This window comes from Nerophis ophidion, linkage group LG10, assembly GCF_033978795.1.
Source record: "Nerophis ophidion isolate RoL-2023_Sa linkage group LG10, RoL_Noph_v1.0, whole genome shotgun sequence".
NCBI classification, from domain to species: domain Eukaryota; kingdom Metazoa; phylum Chordata; class Actinopteri; order Syngnathiformes; family Syngnathidae; genus Nerophis; species Nerophis ophidion.
The window spans coordinates 15,774,740-15,790,774 of record NC_084620.1 but is presented as its reverse complement, the minus strand read 5'-3'; the positions used below and the strand labels follow the sequence as shown (position 1 = coordinate 15,790,774).

At 39.1% G+C, this 16,035-nt stretch overlaps 1 protein-coding gene across 1 annotated transcript; it reads left to right on the top strand.

Moving 5' to 3' along the window:
* The first annotated feature begins 4,330 nt into the window (after positions 1–4,330).
* tm4sf5 (transmembrane 4 L six family member 5) lies at positions 4,331–13,511 on the top strand. The gene is made up of 5 exons (XM_061912615.1): positions 4,331–4,648; positions 6,323–6,403; positions 6,564–6,706; positions 9,965–10,157; positions 13,154–13,511. The coding sequence occupies exons 1-5, from the start codon at positions 4,475–4,477 to the stop codon at positions 13,169–13,171; spliced, it is 609 nt and encodes a 202-aa protein (XP_061768599.1). The 5' UTR covers positions 4,331–4,474; the 3' UTR covers positions 13,172–13,511.
* Positions 13,512–16,035: the final 2,524 nt, after the last annotated feature.

Here is a 16,035-nt window from a genome sequence, read left to right as displayed (position 1 = left end):
CTATGTAGTGATATTCTTTACACACTGATGTCTGTTTTTCATGCAATACCACCTGAGGGATCAACGGTCCGTAATATCATCGCTTACGTGCAGTGATTTCTCCAGATTCTCTGAACCTTTTGATGATTTTACGGACCGTAGATGGTGAAATCCCTAAATTCTTTACAATAGCTCGTTGAGAAATGTTGTTTTCAAACTGTTCGACAATTTGCTTACAAATTGGTGACCCTAACCCCATCCTTGTTTGTGAATTACTTAGCATTTCATGGAAGCTGCTTTTATACCCAATCATGGCACCCACCTGTTCCCAATTATCCTGCACACCTGTGGGATGTTCCAAATAAGTGTTTGATGAGAATTTCTACACTTTATCAGTATTTATTGCCACCTTTCCCAACTTCTTTGTCACGTGTTGCTGGCATCAAATTCTAAAGTTAATGATTATTTGCAACAAAAAAAATGTTTATCAGTTTGAACATCAAATGTGTTGTCTTTGTAGCATATTTAACTGAATATGGGTTGAAAATGATTTGCAAATCATTGTATTCCATTTATATTTACATCTAACACAATTTCCCGACTCATATGGAAATGGGGTTTGTAGGTTGTTATATATGATGTGTATATTATACGTGTGAATTCTAATAAGAGCCCCAAAAGGTGGATGATGCTGCTGCTGTCTATATGTATATACAGTATACTCATATATATACATATTCACACACAAATACAGCATATACAGTATATATATATACACATTTACGGATACATACACACACATATATTCAAATATACATATAAACATATATATGTATACATACATATACACACATATAAATATATTTATACAGACATATATACACATACAAACATATAGATACATATACACACACGTATATATATATATATATATATATATATATATTTATACATACATACACATATCTATACATACATATACAAATATATATATACATATACACACACATAAATATTCATACATACACATACATATATACGTATACACACACACACATATATATATATATATATATATATATATATACAAACATATATACACACACACATATTTATATTCATACATACACGTACATATATACATATACAAACATATATATGTATACATGTATATGTACACACACACACACACACATATATATATATATATATATATATATATATATATATATATATATCCCACACACACATATATATATACAGAGAGATAGGCTCCAGCACCCCTGCATATATATACCGTATACAGTTGTGATCAAAATTATTCAACCCCCACACAATTTTGGTGTTTTAGCAAGTTGGACATTTATTCCGTATTTTGTTTATAGTCATATCAAATAAAGATGTGTCAAATAGCCAAATGCAACTTGAATTACAACATTATATTTTGTAACATACCAAACAGTGTAATTTCTCTCAATATGTCACTGACAAAATTATTCAACCCCTTGAAGATCATAACTCTTAAGAACAAAATTTGAATAAGGTCTTTTCAATCAGGTGTTGAAAACACCTGTAGATGTGATTAGAACCATAACGAGCAACAATTAAACTGACTGAAGAAGACTGTGACGCTCAGCTTCTTGTAGATGGTAAATGGTGTATTTGCAACATGGTGAAGTCCAGAGAGTGGTCAAAGAAGTCAAGAGAGAAGGTAATTTCTCTTCATAAGAAAGGATATGGATATAACAAAATAGCAAAGACATTACACATTCCAAGAAACACAGTTGGGAGCATAATTCGCAAGTTTAAAGCTAAAGGCACAGTGGAAACACTACCTGGGCGTGGTAGAAAGAGGATGCTGTGTACAACTGCTGTCCGGTATTTGAAGCGTACAGTGGTGAAAAACCCCCGGGTAACAGCTGAGGAACTACAACAGGACATTGCAGAGGGGGGAACGCAGGTTTCGTCCCAGACAATAAAACGCGCACTACGAGATGAAGGCCTCTATGCCAGAACTCCCAGGCGCACCCCACTTCTGACTACCAGGCACAAGTAAAAAATAGACTCCAGTATGCCAAAAATCATCTGGACAAACCCCAAAGGTTTTGGGAAACTGTTCTATGGAGTGATGAGACAAAAGTGGAACTCTTTGGGCCTATGAATCAACGTTATGTCTGGATGAGAAAAAAATGAAGCTTACAAAGAGAACACCTTGCCTACTGTTAAGCATGGTGGGGGGTCAATCATGCTCTGGGGCTGTTTCTCTGCCTCAGGTACCGGGAATCTCCAGCGCGTTCAAGGCATTATGAATTTTATTTCCTACCAGGATATATTAGCTGCAAATGTCATGAAGTCAGTGACGAAGCTGAGGCTTGGGAGACGTTGGACCTTCCAACAGGACAACGATACCAAGCATACCTCCAAATCAACATCAGAGTGGGTGCAGAAGAAGGGCTGTAAGACTCTGGAGTGGCCTTCACAGTCGCCAGACCTAAATCTTATAGAAAACCTGTGGTGGGACTTGAAGAAGGCAGTTGCAGCACGCAAGCCCAACAATATGAATGAACTGGAGGCCTTTGCCCAAGAGGAATGGGCTAAAATACCTGTAGATCGTTGCAAGAAGCTTGTGTCCGGTTATGTATCACGTTTGAAGGATGTAATTACTGCCAAAGGGTCTTCTACTAAGTACTAAAGATGCATATAACTAGGGGGTTGAATAATTTTGTCAATGAGATATTGAGAAAAATGTCCTTTTTTGGTATTTTGTAAAATACAGTTTTACAATTTAAGTTGCATTTGTCTATTTGACACATTTTTATTTGATATGACTATAAACAAAATACGGAATAAATGTCCAACTTGCTAAAACACCAAAATTGTGTGGGGTAGAATAATTTTGATCACAACTGTATATAATGTATATTTATATACTGTATACACACACACATATATTTATATGTATAAAGTATATGTATATGTATATGTATATGTATATGTATATGAAATGGTCGTCTTGCTAGGACGCTCATGTTATATACTGTATAATATTCTTGGTAGGACACTCATTTTGTATAGACAATAGTCAATGTATTTAATATCTAATCAATTCAATATTAATTTGTTTATATTTTACATGCATTTATTTGTATCTCACCATTATCAATATGGTGTATTTATTAAAGCCAGGGCCAAACCTAGTAATCATGAGGCTAAGTATAACATTTTTAAGGATCCACAATTAAATATTTTGAACAGATTTTATTTATATGCAACGCTTTGCATACTTTATACTTGACGAACGTTTTGTACTAAAACAAATTAAATCATAAAAAGTAACCAATTTAACGTAATTAAATGGTGCCTTCTAGGATTCAACCCTCAGTGAAATTGTCCACTAGACCAACATTAACACTGCAAGCCACCGTGGACAATGCAAATATTTGTGGAACTTTGTTATTCTATTCTTATCAGCAACGGAGGAGGAAGCGCCTCGGAATACATTTGGGCAAAATGTAATTTGAAGAGTCCTGTCATTCATTAATTGACATTTTATGTGCACTTCTTCTCGCTAAGCAGATTTAAGATTAAGTCTATTGCTGTAGCTGCATGAGAGGGTCAACATTCAGTACAAACAACATGTTAACAAACATTCAATCAATCAATCAATGTTTATTTATATAGCCCAAAATCACTCGTGTCTCAAAGGGCTCTACAAACCACAACTACATCCTCGGTACAGAGCCCACATAAGGGCAAGGAAAAACTCACCCCAGTGGGACGTCGGTGACAGTGACAATGATGACTATGAGAAACCTTGGAGAGGACCGCATATGTGGGCAACCCCCCTCCCCCCCACGGTTGATACCGAAAGCAAACATTCTCAGCGTCTCATTGAATTGCAAGGGAAGCAATGGATTTACACGGTCAGTATAAAATAGAATATAAAAAAACAGTTGTGAGGTCAAAAGTGCGGCCAGGGGTCATTTTTGGCACACTGCTTGTTTTTTATTGGTCCTCTGCATATTTTTGAATTCATTATTGGTCATATTTAGTGTTAGACATTACAATAATTTGTTGCCTATACAATAACACAAAGCTAAGATGCTTTTGTTCAAAGAGCGTATATTGACCTTCAATTGATTGGTTTTAACAACTTTAATGTACAATTAAATCTTCTCTTCAAATTTAACTGTACATGCTCTCCATTCCCAATTCTAGTGCCTTCGAGTAACACGTCTACTTTTTTTCCTGGATCATTTACAGCTTCACATTTGTCCCCTCCCTGAAATATCTGATCAGAGGCCAATCAGATGATGCATAGGTCCAAAATAAAAGCGCACATCCACCCTTGGCCTTTGTCCCCTGTCTCCTCCCGCTCTGTAGTGTTTGACTTTCGCCTTGTGACTGTGAGTTCATCAGTGCGAGGTGTGCCATTCTTTAGCCACTTCTTTTTCCAACGCTTTTCCCCGCCAAATCCAGAGACACGCGATAGGCTATGTGTTGTACGGGGAAGTGCGCCCGCCTGGTGGGCCTGATCCTGCTGCCATCAGCCTTCGTATGCATGATCGCCAACCTGCTGCTCTTCTTCCCCGATGGAAATCAACTGGAAAATGATCAGATCTCGCTGCAGGTGTGGCTGATGGGAGGGCTCATCGGAGGAGGCCTCTTTGTAAGTTTTTTTATTTTTATTGTATCAAATATGCTCTGACTTCACCTATGAGCAATATTGTGCAAAGTGGAGCCTCGCTACTATATTGTATGCAATACTAAACCTTTTTTGTACCTCCAGTGGGGCAAAAAAGTATTTAGTCAGCCACCGATTGTGCAAGTTCTCCCACTTAAAATGATGACAGAGGTCTGTAATTTTCATCATGGGTACACTTCAACTGTGAGAGACAGAATGAGAAAAAAAATCCAGGAATTCAGATTGTAGGAATTTTAAATAATTTATTTGTAAATTATGGTGGAAAATAAGTATTTGGTAAACCATTCAAAGCTCTCACTGATGGAAGGAGGTTTTGGCTCAAAATCTCACGATACATGGCTCCATTCATTCTTTCCTTAACACGGATCAATCGTCCTGTGAAAACAGCCCCAAAGCATGATGTTTCCACCCCCATGCTTCACAGTAGGTGTGGCGTTTTTGGGATGCAACTCAGTATTATTCTTCCTCCAAACACGACGAGTTGAGTTTATACAAAATTGATACAAGGATGATACAGCAGAGGATTGGGAGAATGTCATGTGGTCAGATGAAACCAAAATAGAACTTTTTGGTATAAACTCAACTCGTCGTGTTCGGAGGAAAAAGAATACTGAGTTGCATCCCAAGAACACCATGCCTACTGTGAAGCATGGGGGTGGAAACATCATGCTTTGGGGCTGTTTTTTCTGCTGAGGGGACAGGACGATTGATCCGTGTTAAGGAAAGAATGAATGGGGCCATGTATCGTGAGATTTTGAGCCAAAACCTCCTTCCATCAGTGAGAGCTTTGAATGGTTGACCAAATACTTATTTTCCACCATAATTTACAAATAAATTCTTTAAAATTCCTACAATCTGAATTCCTGGATTTTTTTTCTCATTCTGTCTCTCACAGTTGAAGTGTACCTATGATGACAATTACAGACCTCTGTCATCATTTTAAGTGGGAGAACTTGCACAATCGGTGGCTACATGTTCGTCCTTATTCATAAAATTATGTTCCGCCTGTTATTCCAGCGAATAAGAAAAGGGAGCAGTAGGAATCAGTGTTACTTACTTAGCAATATTAATGTTATTTTTAGCGAGTAACTAAATTACTTTAAAAAAAGTGACACATCTTGCGCATCATTTTTGGGCGATTGACATTAAAGCACGCATTGCTTTTCTTAACGAGCAGTGGGGTCCACTGTGGGACCCACCTACACGTAAAATTCCTCACATGCAACTCAGTTTTGTTTGTGGCATTAAAAATAAAACACAAAGAAGTGACAGAGAAAAGTTGGTCTGTAGTTCCTCATCATTCCAATTATACAAATTCTATGATTGTGTCAGTCGGTAACGATTCTATCCATATTTGGATTAATTGGCCTACGCCGACGCAAAACACTGAATCGTTGTGACTGTGCAGAACCAACCTTAAGAACTTTGGAATGTTCCACTCGGAAAATATGTCAGCCACAATAAATCTTTCATGAAGATATCTTATCAAGAAATTGAAAATTATCCAAGGGTTTGGTTGTATCATTGTTATAAGGTACAGTTTCTCTCCTCTCTGCAACTCCACAAATATTGACTTAAAGTAATGAAAATGTCAAAAGTATATGTATTGATGTTTTTCACATGAAACGTTGCTTCCAGATGCTATGTCCGAGCTGCTCCGCTATCAGGGCCGGGGGCAAGGGTTGCTGCGGAAATGGTTGCTGTGGCAACCGTTGCCGGGTAAGTGCCGTCATTTGCAAAATGTATTCACTAAAGGTTGGAGAGATTAGACATGGGCGCCGGCTCCGGTCAGATAATGACTGTCGACAAAAGGCAGATATCAGTTAGTTGCATGCAAGCTTTATGAGCTTTTCAGAACAAACAATGCTCTCGCCACCAGATGCTGAACTCTGTGTTCTCATCGGCTTTTGGCCTCGTTGGAGCCATCTACTGCAGCAGTGTGGCCTCAGCCGGGCTGGCCATTGGACCCAAGTGTCGGGTGGCCGGTGATGTTTGGAAATATCCCTTTGAGGACCTTGGAACGTGAGTGATGACTGTTTCACATAAACTGCTCATGGCTGCAAACTCCGAAAGGACCATTTTTGTAACGTTTGATATGGTACCAAAAATGCAAAGTTGCTTATCGAACAATGTCTTTGTTCTTGTCATAGTAATTGGAGTAGTAATATTCATTTACCATGTTCAAATTGTGCAACAAACATTCCCTTGCAGGAAAAAATTAAGTTCCCCATATGTTAAAGTCGGAATTGAAATCCTACCATATTCAGTCCAGACACCGATACGGAGTATCAGATCCTTCTTTGTATATATTTCAGCCCCTAACCGCTGGCGGAGGAGGGTTATGCTGCAGGCTAAGTAGAACACATAGAAAATATGTGTATTTTTCTTCTTAAAATACTACTAATTTAAGATGCATATACAACACTGTGAGTGTGAATGTTGTCCGTCTATCTGTGTTGTGAATGTTGTCCGTCTATCTGTGTTGGCCCTGCGATGAAGTGGCAACTTGTCCAGGGTGTACTCCGCCTTCCGCTTGAGTGTATCTGAGAAAGACTACAGCACCCCCCGCGACTCCGAAAGGGATAAGCGGTAGAAATTGGATGAATGGATGGATACACTGACCAAGAATGTGAATGCAACACTTTTGTTTTTGCTCCCATTTTTCACGAGTTGAACTCAAAGATCTACATTTTTTTCTATATTCCTCCCAAATATTGTTCACAAATCTGTCTGAATCTGTGTTAGTGAACACTTCTTCCTTGCCAAGATAGTTCATCCAACCTCACAGGTGTGACATATTAAGATGCTGATTAAACAGCATGAGTTTTGCACAGCATGGTGTAAGAGGGGTAAGTGCTTGTGCCTCACAATACGAAGGTCCTGAGTAGTCCTGAGTTCAATCCCAGGCTCAGGATCTTTCTGTATGGTGTTTGCATGTCCTCCCCGTGACTGCGTGGGTTCCCTCCGGGTACTCCGGCTTCCTCCCACCTCCAAGGACATGCACCTGGGGATAGGTTGATTGGCAACACTATATGGTCCCTAGTGTGTGAATGTGAGTGTGAATGTTGTCTATCTATCTGTGTTGGCCCTGTGATGGGGTGGCGACTTGGCCAGGGTGTACGCCGCCTTCCGCCCAAATGTAGCTGAGATAGGCTCCAGCACCCCCGTTACTCTGAACGGGACAAGCGGTAGAAAATGAATGGATGGATATTGCGCAGGTGTGCCTTAGGTTTTCCCACAATAAAAGGCAACTCTGAAATGTGTGGTTGTTTTATTGAGGGCCTGCTGCTCACTGGTCCCCTCACCTCCCAGGGGGTGAACAAGGAGATGGGTCAAACGCAGAGGACAAATTTCACCACACCTAGTGTGTGTGACAATCATTGGTACTTTAACGTTAACTTGACAAGCATGCAGATGAGCTTCCCTGAGATGGGTTCTCACAGTTTGTGCAGAAATTCTTTGGTTATGCAAACCAATTGTTGCAGCAGCTGTCCGGGTGGCTGGTCTCAGACGACAATTGAGGTGCACTTGCTGGATGTGGAGGCCCTGGGCTAGTGTGGTTACGCATGAGCTGCGGTTGTGAAGCCGGTTGGAGATGGCTTTCGGTAGAAAAATGAACATTCAACTCAGGGGCAACAACTCTGGTGGACATTCTTGCAGTCCGCATGCCAACTGCACATTCCCTCAAAACGTGCGACACGTGTGGAATTGTTCTATGTGATAAAACTGCACATTTCATTGTGGCCTTTTGTTGTGGGTAGCCTGAGACACACCAGTGCAATAACCATGCTGCATAATCACCATCTTGATATACCACACCTGTGAGATGGGATGGAATATCTTAGCAAAGAAGAAATGCTCACTAACATAGATTTGTGAACATTTGAGAGGAATAGGTATTTTGTGTGAATAGTAAAAGATTTAGTAGATCTTTGAGTTCAACTCATAAAAAATGGGACCAAAAACTAAAGTCAATCAATCAATCAATGTTTACTTATATAGCCCTAAATCACTAGTGTCTCAAAGGGCTGCACAAACCACCACGACATCCTCGGTAGGCCCACATAAGGGCAAGGAAAACTCACACCCAGTGGGACATCGGTGACAATAATGACCCAGTGGGACGTCGGTGACAATGATGACTATGAGAACCTTAGAGAGGAGGAAAGCAATGGATGTCAAGCGGGTCTAACATGATACTGTGAAAGTTCAATCCACAATGGATCCAACACAGTCGCGAGAGTCCAGTCCAAAGCGGGTCCAACACAGCAGCGAGAGTCCCGTTCACAGCGGAGCCAGCAGGAAACGCAGAGATGTCGTCCCCAGCCAATACACAGGCAAGCAGTACATGGCCACCGGATCGGACCGGACCCCCTCCACAAGGGAGAGTGGGACATAGAAGAAAAAGAAAAGAAACGGCAGATCAACTGGTCTAAAAAGGGAGTCTATTTAAAGGCTAGAGTATACAAATGAGTTTTAAGGTGAGACTTAAATGCTTCTACTGAGGTAGCATCTCGAACTGTTACCGGGAGGGCATTCCAGAGTACTGGAGCCCGAACGGAAAACGCTCTATAGCCCGCAGACTTTTTTTGGGCTTTGGGAATCACTAACAAGCCGGAGTCCTTTGAACGCAGATTTCTTGCCGGGACATATGGTACAATACAATCGGCAAGATAGGACGGAGCTAGACCGTGTAGTATTTTATACGTAAGTAGTAAAACCTTGAAGTCACATCTTAAGTGCACAGGAAGCCAGTGCAGGTGAGCCAGTACAGGCGTAATGTGATCAAACTTTCTTGTTCTTGTCAAAAGTCTAGCAGCCGCATTTTGTACCAACTGTAAAGTGTTGCGTTTATATTTTTATTCAGTGCATATGGTACTTTAGCCGTTCATGGTAATGGTATTGCTTACTTGAAACTTAAAAGTAACTCATCTTGAAACTTTTTTTGCACAGCATCACAAATGTACTTCAAATGTAACATATTTTTCAAAAATGACATATTTTGAGTGGTTTATTGTGACGCCATGCTAAGCTCTTCATAGCTATACTAAGGCTAAAAAGAGGGTCATGAGGATTTGATGCCATAGTCATTTCGTTACAATCCCCTAGGTGTCAGACTTGAGTCAAATTTCACCTGGAGCGAGTTTCTTAATAAAGTGCAGGTTGGAACTTGATCTGAGGTATTTTCTTAAATGTTAGGACGTACTCTTAATCCTCATAACAAAGTAGAGAGACAGTATTTTTTGTTCATTTCTTCTACTATGTGTGTCCCCCCAATAGTGGCAGTGAGAGCTACCTGGTGAACCAGACTATTTGGGACATATGTGAATACCCCAAGAATGCAGTGATGTGGCACGTGGTCCTCTTTTCCATCCTGTTGTCCATGAGCTTGATACAGCTGGTACTGTGCGGCATCCAGGTGGTCAACGGATGCTTGGGGTGCATCTGTGGGGACTGCCGGGAAAGGAAAGAGGTCTGTGAGACAAACTGACACACACACACACACACACACACACACACACACACACACACACACACACACACAAGTAGTGTAGTTAAAGACGTTCCCATCCCATCCATCCATTTTTTTACCGCTTGTCCCATTCGGGGTCACGGGGGTTGCTGGAGCCTATCTCAGCTGCATTCGGGCGGAAGGCGGCGTACACCCTGGACAAGTCGCCACCTCATCACAGGGCCAACACAGATAGACAGACAACATTCACACTCACATTCACACACTAGGGCCAATTTAGTGTTGCCAATCAACCTCTCCCCAGGTGCATGTCTTTGGAGGTGGGAGGAAGCCGGAGTACCCGGAGGGAACCCACTCTGTCACGGGGAGAACATGCAAACTCCACACAGAAAGATCCCAAGCCCGGGATTGAACTCATGACTACTCAGGACCTTCGTATTGTGAGGCACAAGCACTTACCCCTATTCCACCGTGCTGCCCTTCAATTTATATTATACATAAAACATATATCACATATATGCCCTTTTCCTATTTTTATGTATTTTATTTTTTAGTCATTTTTAAAATTGTGTAGTGTTTTATTAATTCAGAAGTGTTAAAAATGTGGTCCTGGGGTCAAATGCAGCTTCCAAATGTTTTTTCTAAGAGAAATAACATCAAGTAAAAAATATTCACAATGAAAAAGGAGAAAAAAGGCATAATGTAGGAAGATAACGTCGAAATGTTGATACGAGCAAAAATAGACAGATAGATAGATAGATAGATAGATAGTACTTTATTGATTCCTTCAGGAGAGTTCCTTCAGGAAAATTAAAATTCCAGCAGCAGTGTACAGAGTTGAGATCAATTTAAAAAAAAGTAAAAAGTAAATAATGGGGGTTTAAAAGGAAACAAAATAGAGAAATATTACAATAACAATAAAAAAATAAAAAGCAACAATGGGAATAACAATATAACAGTAAAATAAGAATATAACAAGACAAAGTAAGCAGTAGTGACTATGTTATGAAAACGTATTGCACTGTTAATGTTTTGCATCCCCTGTCATCCTAATACCCCCCCGTCCCCCGTCCCAGAGAGGAGTTGTACAGTCTAATGGCGTGTGGGACAAAGGAGTTTTTGAGTCTATTAGTCCTGCACTTGGGATGAAGCAGTCTAGCACTGAACAGGCTCCTCTGGCTACTGATAACGCTATGCAGAGGGTGACTGGCATCATCCAGTATGCTCACTAGTTTGTCAACAGTTCTCTGCTCTGCCACCGTCACCAGTGAGTCCAGTTTCATTCCGATTGTAGAACCGGCCCGCTTGATCAGTTTCCCGTCACCAGTGAGTCCAGTTTCATTTCGATTGTAGAACCGGCCCGCCTGATCAGTTTCTCAAGTCTGGAGCTGTCCTTCTTAGATGTACTGCCCCCCCAGCACACTACCATGTAGAACAGAACACTGGCAACCACAGACTGGTAGTACATCCACAGGAGTTTTCTACAAATGCTATTAATTATAAATGTTGTTGCTTATATAAAATTTTAAATATATAGCATTTGTTATTTTTATTTTGTACTAAAATAAAAATATTAAAATTTAGTTTAAAATGTGTTTTAAACCATTAAAAATGGTCACAATATCATTTTTTGTATGCTACCATCACTGGGAAAAGTTTGGGTCTTGTAATGAAGAATGTCATGTAAATGTATTCATAATCCTAATATAAAATTATTAACCTCAATCAATCAATCATCAATCAAAGTTCATTTTTATAGCCCTTAATCACAAGTGTCTCAAACGGGCTGATCCCACATCAGGGCAAGAATAAACTCAACCCAATGGGATACAACAAGAAACCTTGGAGGGGAGGGGAGAGGAGGGGAGGGGAGAGGAGGGGAGGGGACAACCCCCCCATATTCCAATATTATAGCACTGAATTCAATTCTTACAATGTCTTTCAATCTAATTGGAATATAAAACCACAATAAATTCTTAGTTAATATTAATAATATTACAACAGCCAACCTTTTATTAACAACAATCCCAAAAAAAAAAAACTAATCACAAAGTTAAGCAAAATCTTGAGGAATATCATACAAATAGTATATTTTGTGTACTAAAATAGAAAATATGAGCAGAGTAAATCAGTGGTCCTCAAATGTAGTACTAGTGGATGCCAAATAAGTGTGCAAATATTTATTGTATAGAGTATCACTGCTGATGATGTTTTTGCATTGTGTGTAATGTTACAGTGGCAAAAAATATTAACTATACCTTAAAAAAAAAAACCTTTGCCTTGTTTTTAATGAATACTTAGGCCTCGTGCGCTACTGTATTTTAATGTTGGTCATTATGGTGGTACTTGGCAAGCCAAGTGTTTTCTGAGATGGTACTTGGTGAAAAAAGTTTGAGAACCACTGGCCTCAAGCATTGCTTGCAGTATTGTTAGAAATGTTTTTTCAAGAGGTCTTTAGTTAAAGCAGCAGTAAGACAAAGTTAGTTGAGTTGGATAATTTTTACTTAAGGGCTCTCCCCAGAGGTGGGATGTGTAATCTCACAATGATTCACTCACTCATTCGGGTAATGTGCACTTAATCAGAGGCTTCAGCCTATCCTAGAAAAGTATTAACACAATACATTGAATAGCACAGGTCATGGCACTTAAAAAAGCTCAAATGTATTTTTTTCCTGTTTTTGCATTATTCATTTACAGACGTGTGTGTGTGTGTGCTGTGGTGAACAAGTTTGAGTGTCCCGAAAACAGCCGGCCATTATGTAACGTGATATACAACTCGCGACCCTCCACAATGAGTGTTGTTTTAGCGCTGTTTTGGTTGCAAATGCTAGATTGTATCTGTCGCAAAACAGGAAGTGCAGCGTTCAGTGGGCGCGGCGTGTTGATGAAATATCCAGTGGATGAATAGGAACTCTGAATGTTCTTTTAGCCAGATTCTTATGGCAACATGAACACACTCACATGCATTAACAACGTGTTCATTTGTGTTCTTACAGGATGAAGGTGGATTGTGAAAGCATCATGATGAAGTCTTGACTTTTATCATCTATCAGTTCAGATTTTTTCCCAAATTTTGAAGTAAAATTGGAGAACAGTTGAAGCCCGGGACAGGCCACTTGGATACATTTTCTGGATTAAAAGATGCTCAAACCAATCCAATGCGAATGAAAATACATGAATGGATCCAGTATTTAAGGATCTTCACCTTTTCCACTTTTTGGGATGCTGCAGCCTGATTCCAAAATGGACAAGATGCACCTGAGATAAATGTTAAGTTCATGGCAACAAATACTTACGTGAATGTGATTCTTTACTTTTTTGTTTTTTAATAAACAGCCACAAATGTCTAAAAAACCCTTTTCATGTTGTCATTACAAGGTGTTTTGTTAGAAAAGGCATCTGGAATAAAAATAGGCAAAACTGCATAGCCTAGGTTCAATGTGGCGATGGTGACCCCTGACAGCAGTGGAGGATCCAGCTTCATTGGCGCCCTTTGCGAGACTTTGGACGTTGTATTGACAGAGATTTCAACTTGTGATGCAAATCTCTCATTGGATTGGTTGTTTTCACTTTATGTTAGCAGTATGGCGGTCATCTTTGTTCACTCCCTAGCAGAGGTCTGGGAGAGGGTCTACAAAGGTACTCTAGGGGGGTCGTGAACATTTTTGGTTGATTAGATTTTTTTTTAGGAGTTGATATCTGCCCAACATCAGCAAAAAAACACTGTAAAACTAAAATAATGCTATTCAGTAACAGTAGAAGAGAAAGTCAAACACAAATACATATACAGTACATTCAAAGTGTGAAATAAATCACATTTCTGAGCGTAATACTAGATGATTAACTCGAAAATCACATATAAAAATATACAACATAGGATGGCAAGAGATATTTCAATAATGAATAAATAAAATTATGTTTGGGACCAAAAATCACTGCGATGAGGTGGCGACTTGTCCAGGGTGTACCCCGCCTTCCGCCCGATTGTAGCTGAGATAGGCGCAATAATAATAATAATAATAATAATAAGCTGAGATGGATGGATGGACCAAAAATCACTTTATATTCTCACTGCTCACTAGTGTTACCATATCTGAGTTATTGTGTAGAAATATGGGAAATAACTACAAAAGTACACTTCAATCATAAACCGTGTTACAAAAAATATCAGTCAGAATAATATGAAATGTAGGTTATAGAAATGTATTATTTCTTGAATCCAAAATACTGCAACTCAATGATTTGGAGCATTTGCAAACAGCAAAAATCATGCACTGTTAACTTGCTACCCTACAACAATTCTTCTCAAAAAGAAAGGAAAAATACAACCTAAAACACTTGTATGCACATACAACACTGAAGGACTTTAGCATATCAGTATATGGAATTCAATTATGGAATGGTAAGCAAAGATGTATAACTTATTCCTAATATGATCTATCTTAAGAGGGTGTTTAAGCTAAAAGTGTTTACAAAGTAGAGGGAAGAATAATCTTGATTAACATCTTGAACTTTATTAAAAATGAGATATTATTCATCTCATTGTGTGAATCATTATTGGCTTAACTATGATGACAACCGTTGTATTTCATTGATGTTAATTGTGTTACGATTACAAGATCAGAACAGGAAGTGGACAAAGGTGTTAGTAACTGCTATGAATTTGAAAAGGGGTAGGATTAAATATGATTTGCTACTTCCTACTCCTTTGCGAACATGTAAAGAGAAATGAGAATGTGTAGATTATATTTTGCATAATTTTGTATCTGTATACATGTTGGAAATAAATTAAACCATAACCATTGATTTACTGACGCAAATTAATAATAAATCTAATTCTTTTTACCTTGTGTGTCGAAGTGCCACTTCAGATTGGACTCTTTTATTGAGCAAAATGTTGTCATTTCAGATGAAATGCTTTTATTGCATATTATATGTTACCACTGTATTCTAAATGTTATCATTGCAAGCTAAATGTTACCATTACATATTACCGTACCATACAAACTTCATTTATAAAGCCCTTTCAAAACATGTTATCATTACATATTCAATGATATCATTGCATACTAAATGTTATCATTGCATATTAGACACATGCACTGCAGAACCTGCTCTCTCCACAAAGGCAAATTCCTCCGTCCATCCATTTTCTACCGCTTATTCCCTTTTAGGGTCGCGGGGGGCGCGTCGCGGGGGGCGCTGGCGCCTATCTTAGCTACAATCGGGCGGAAGGCGGCGTACACCCTGGACAAGTCACCAACTCATCGCAGGGCCAACACAGATAGATCGACAACACTCACCCTCACAGTCCATTAGTCCTAAAATGTACGACCATCTTTTTTTATTTTTACCATCTTCTTTTCAAAAGGGATTTATCCACATACACTATCGAGCTAAATATTTGATTGAAAGGCAGGGCATTTACTTTTTCACCTCAACAAGTGTAGCTGTGTTTGACTCAAGCCTTGCAGGTATACGTTGGAATCACGACCTGGCCTGAACTCAAGCGGTAGAGAATGGATGGATTAAAATGCATAAGAATATTTTAAGGTGCTAAAATTTACATGTGCGGGAGATGTAATCATTAAAAGAGCCACATTTGGGTCGTGAGCCATAAGTTGCCTACCCCTGCTGTAGTGTATTCTAGAAATGGCAGTGGCATGGTCACCACTCAATGTACCTTGCAGGTTTAAAATGAAAAAAATAAATAAAAAATTGTATCGTATTCATGTTAGCATTTAGGATAGTTAGTAATTATAAAAACATGTTTTCTTTTTATGTTTGTATTTTATATTTTTATTAAACATTTTACAATTTCAACACTTGTTTGAGTGTCAAGTTTTTTTTCCAAACTGTCAGTGTTCTAGTTCTATAC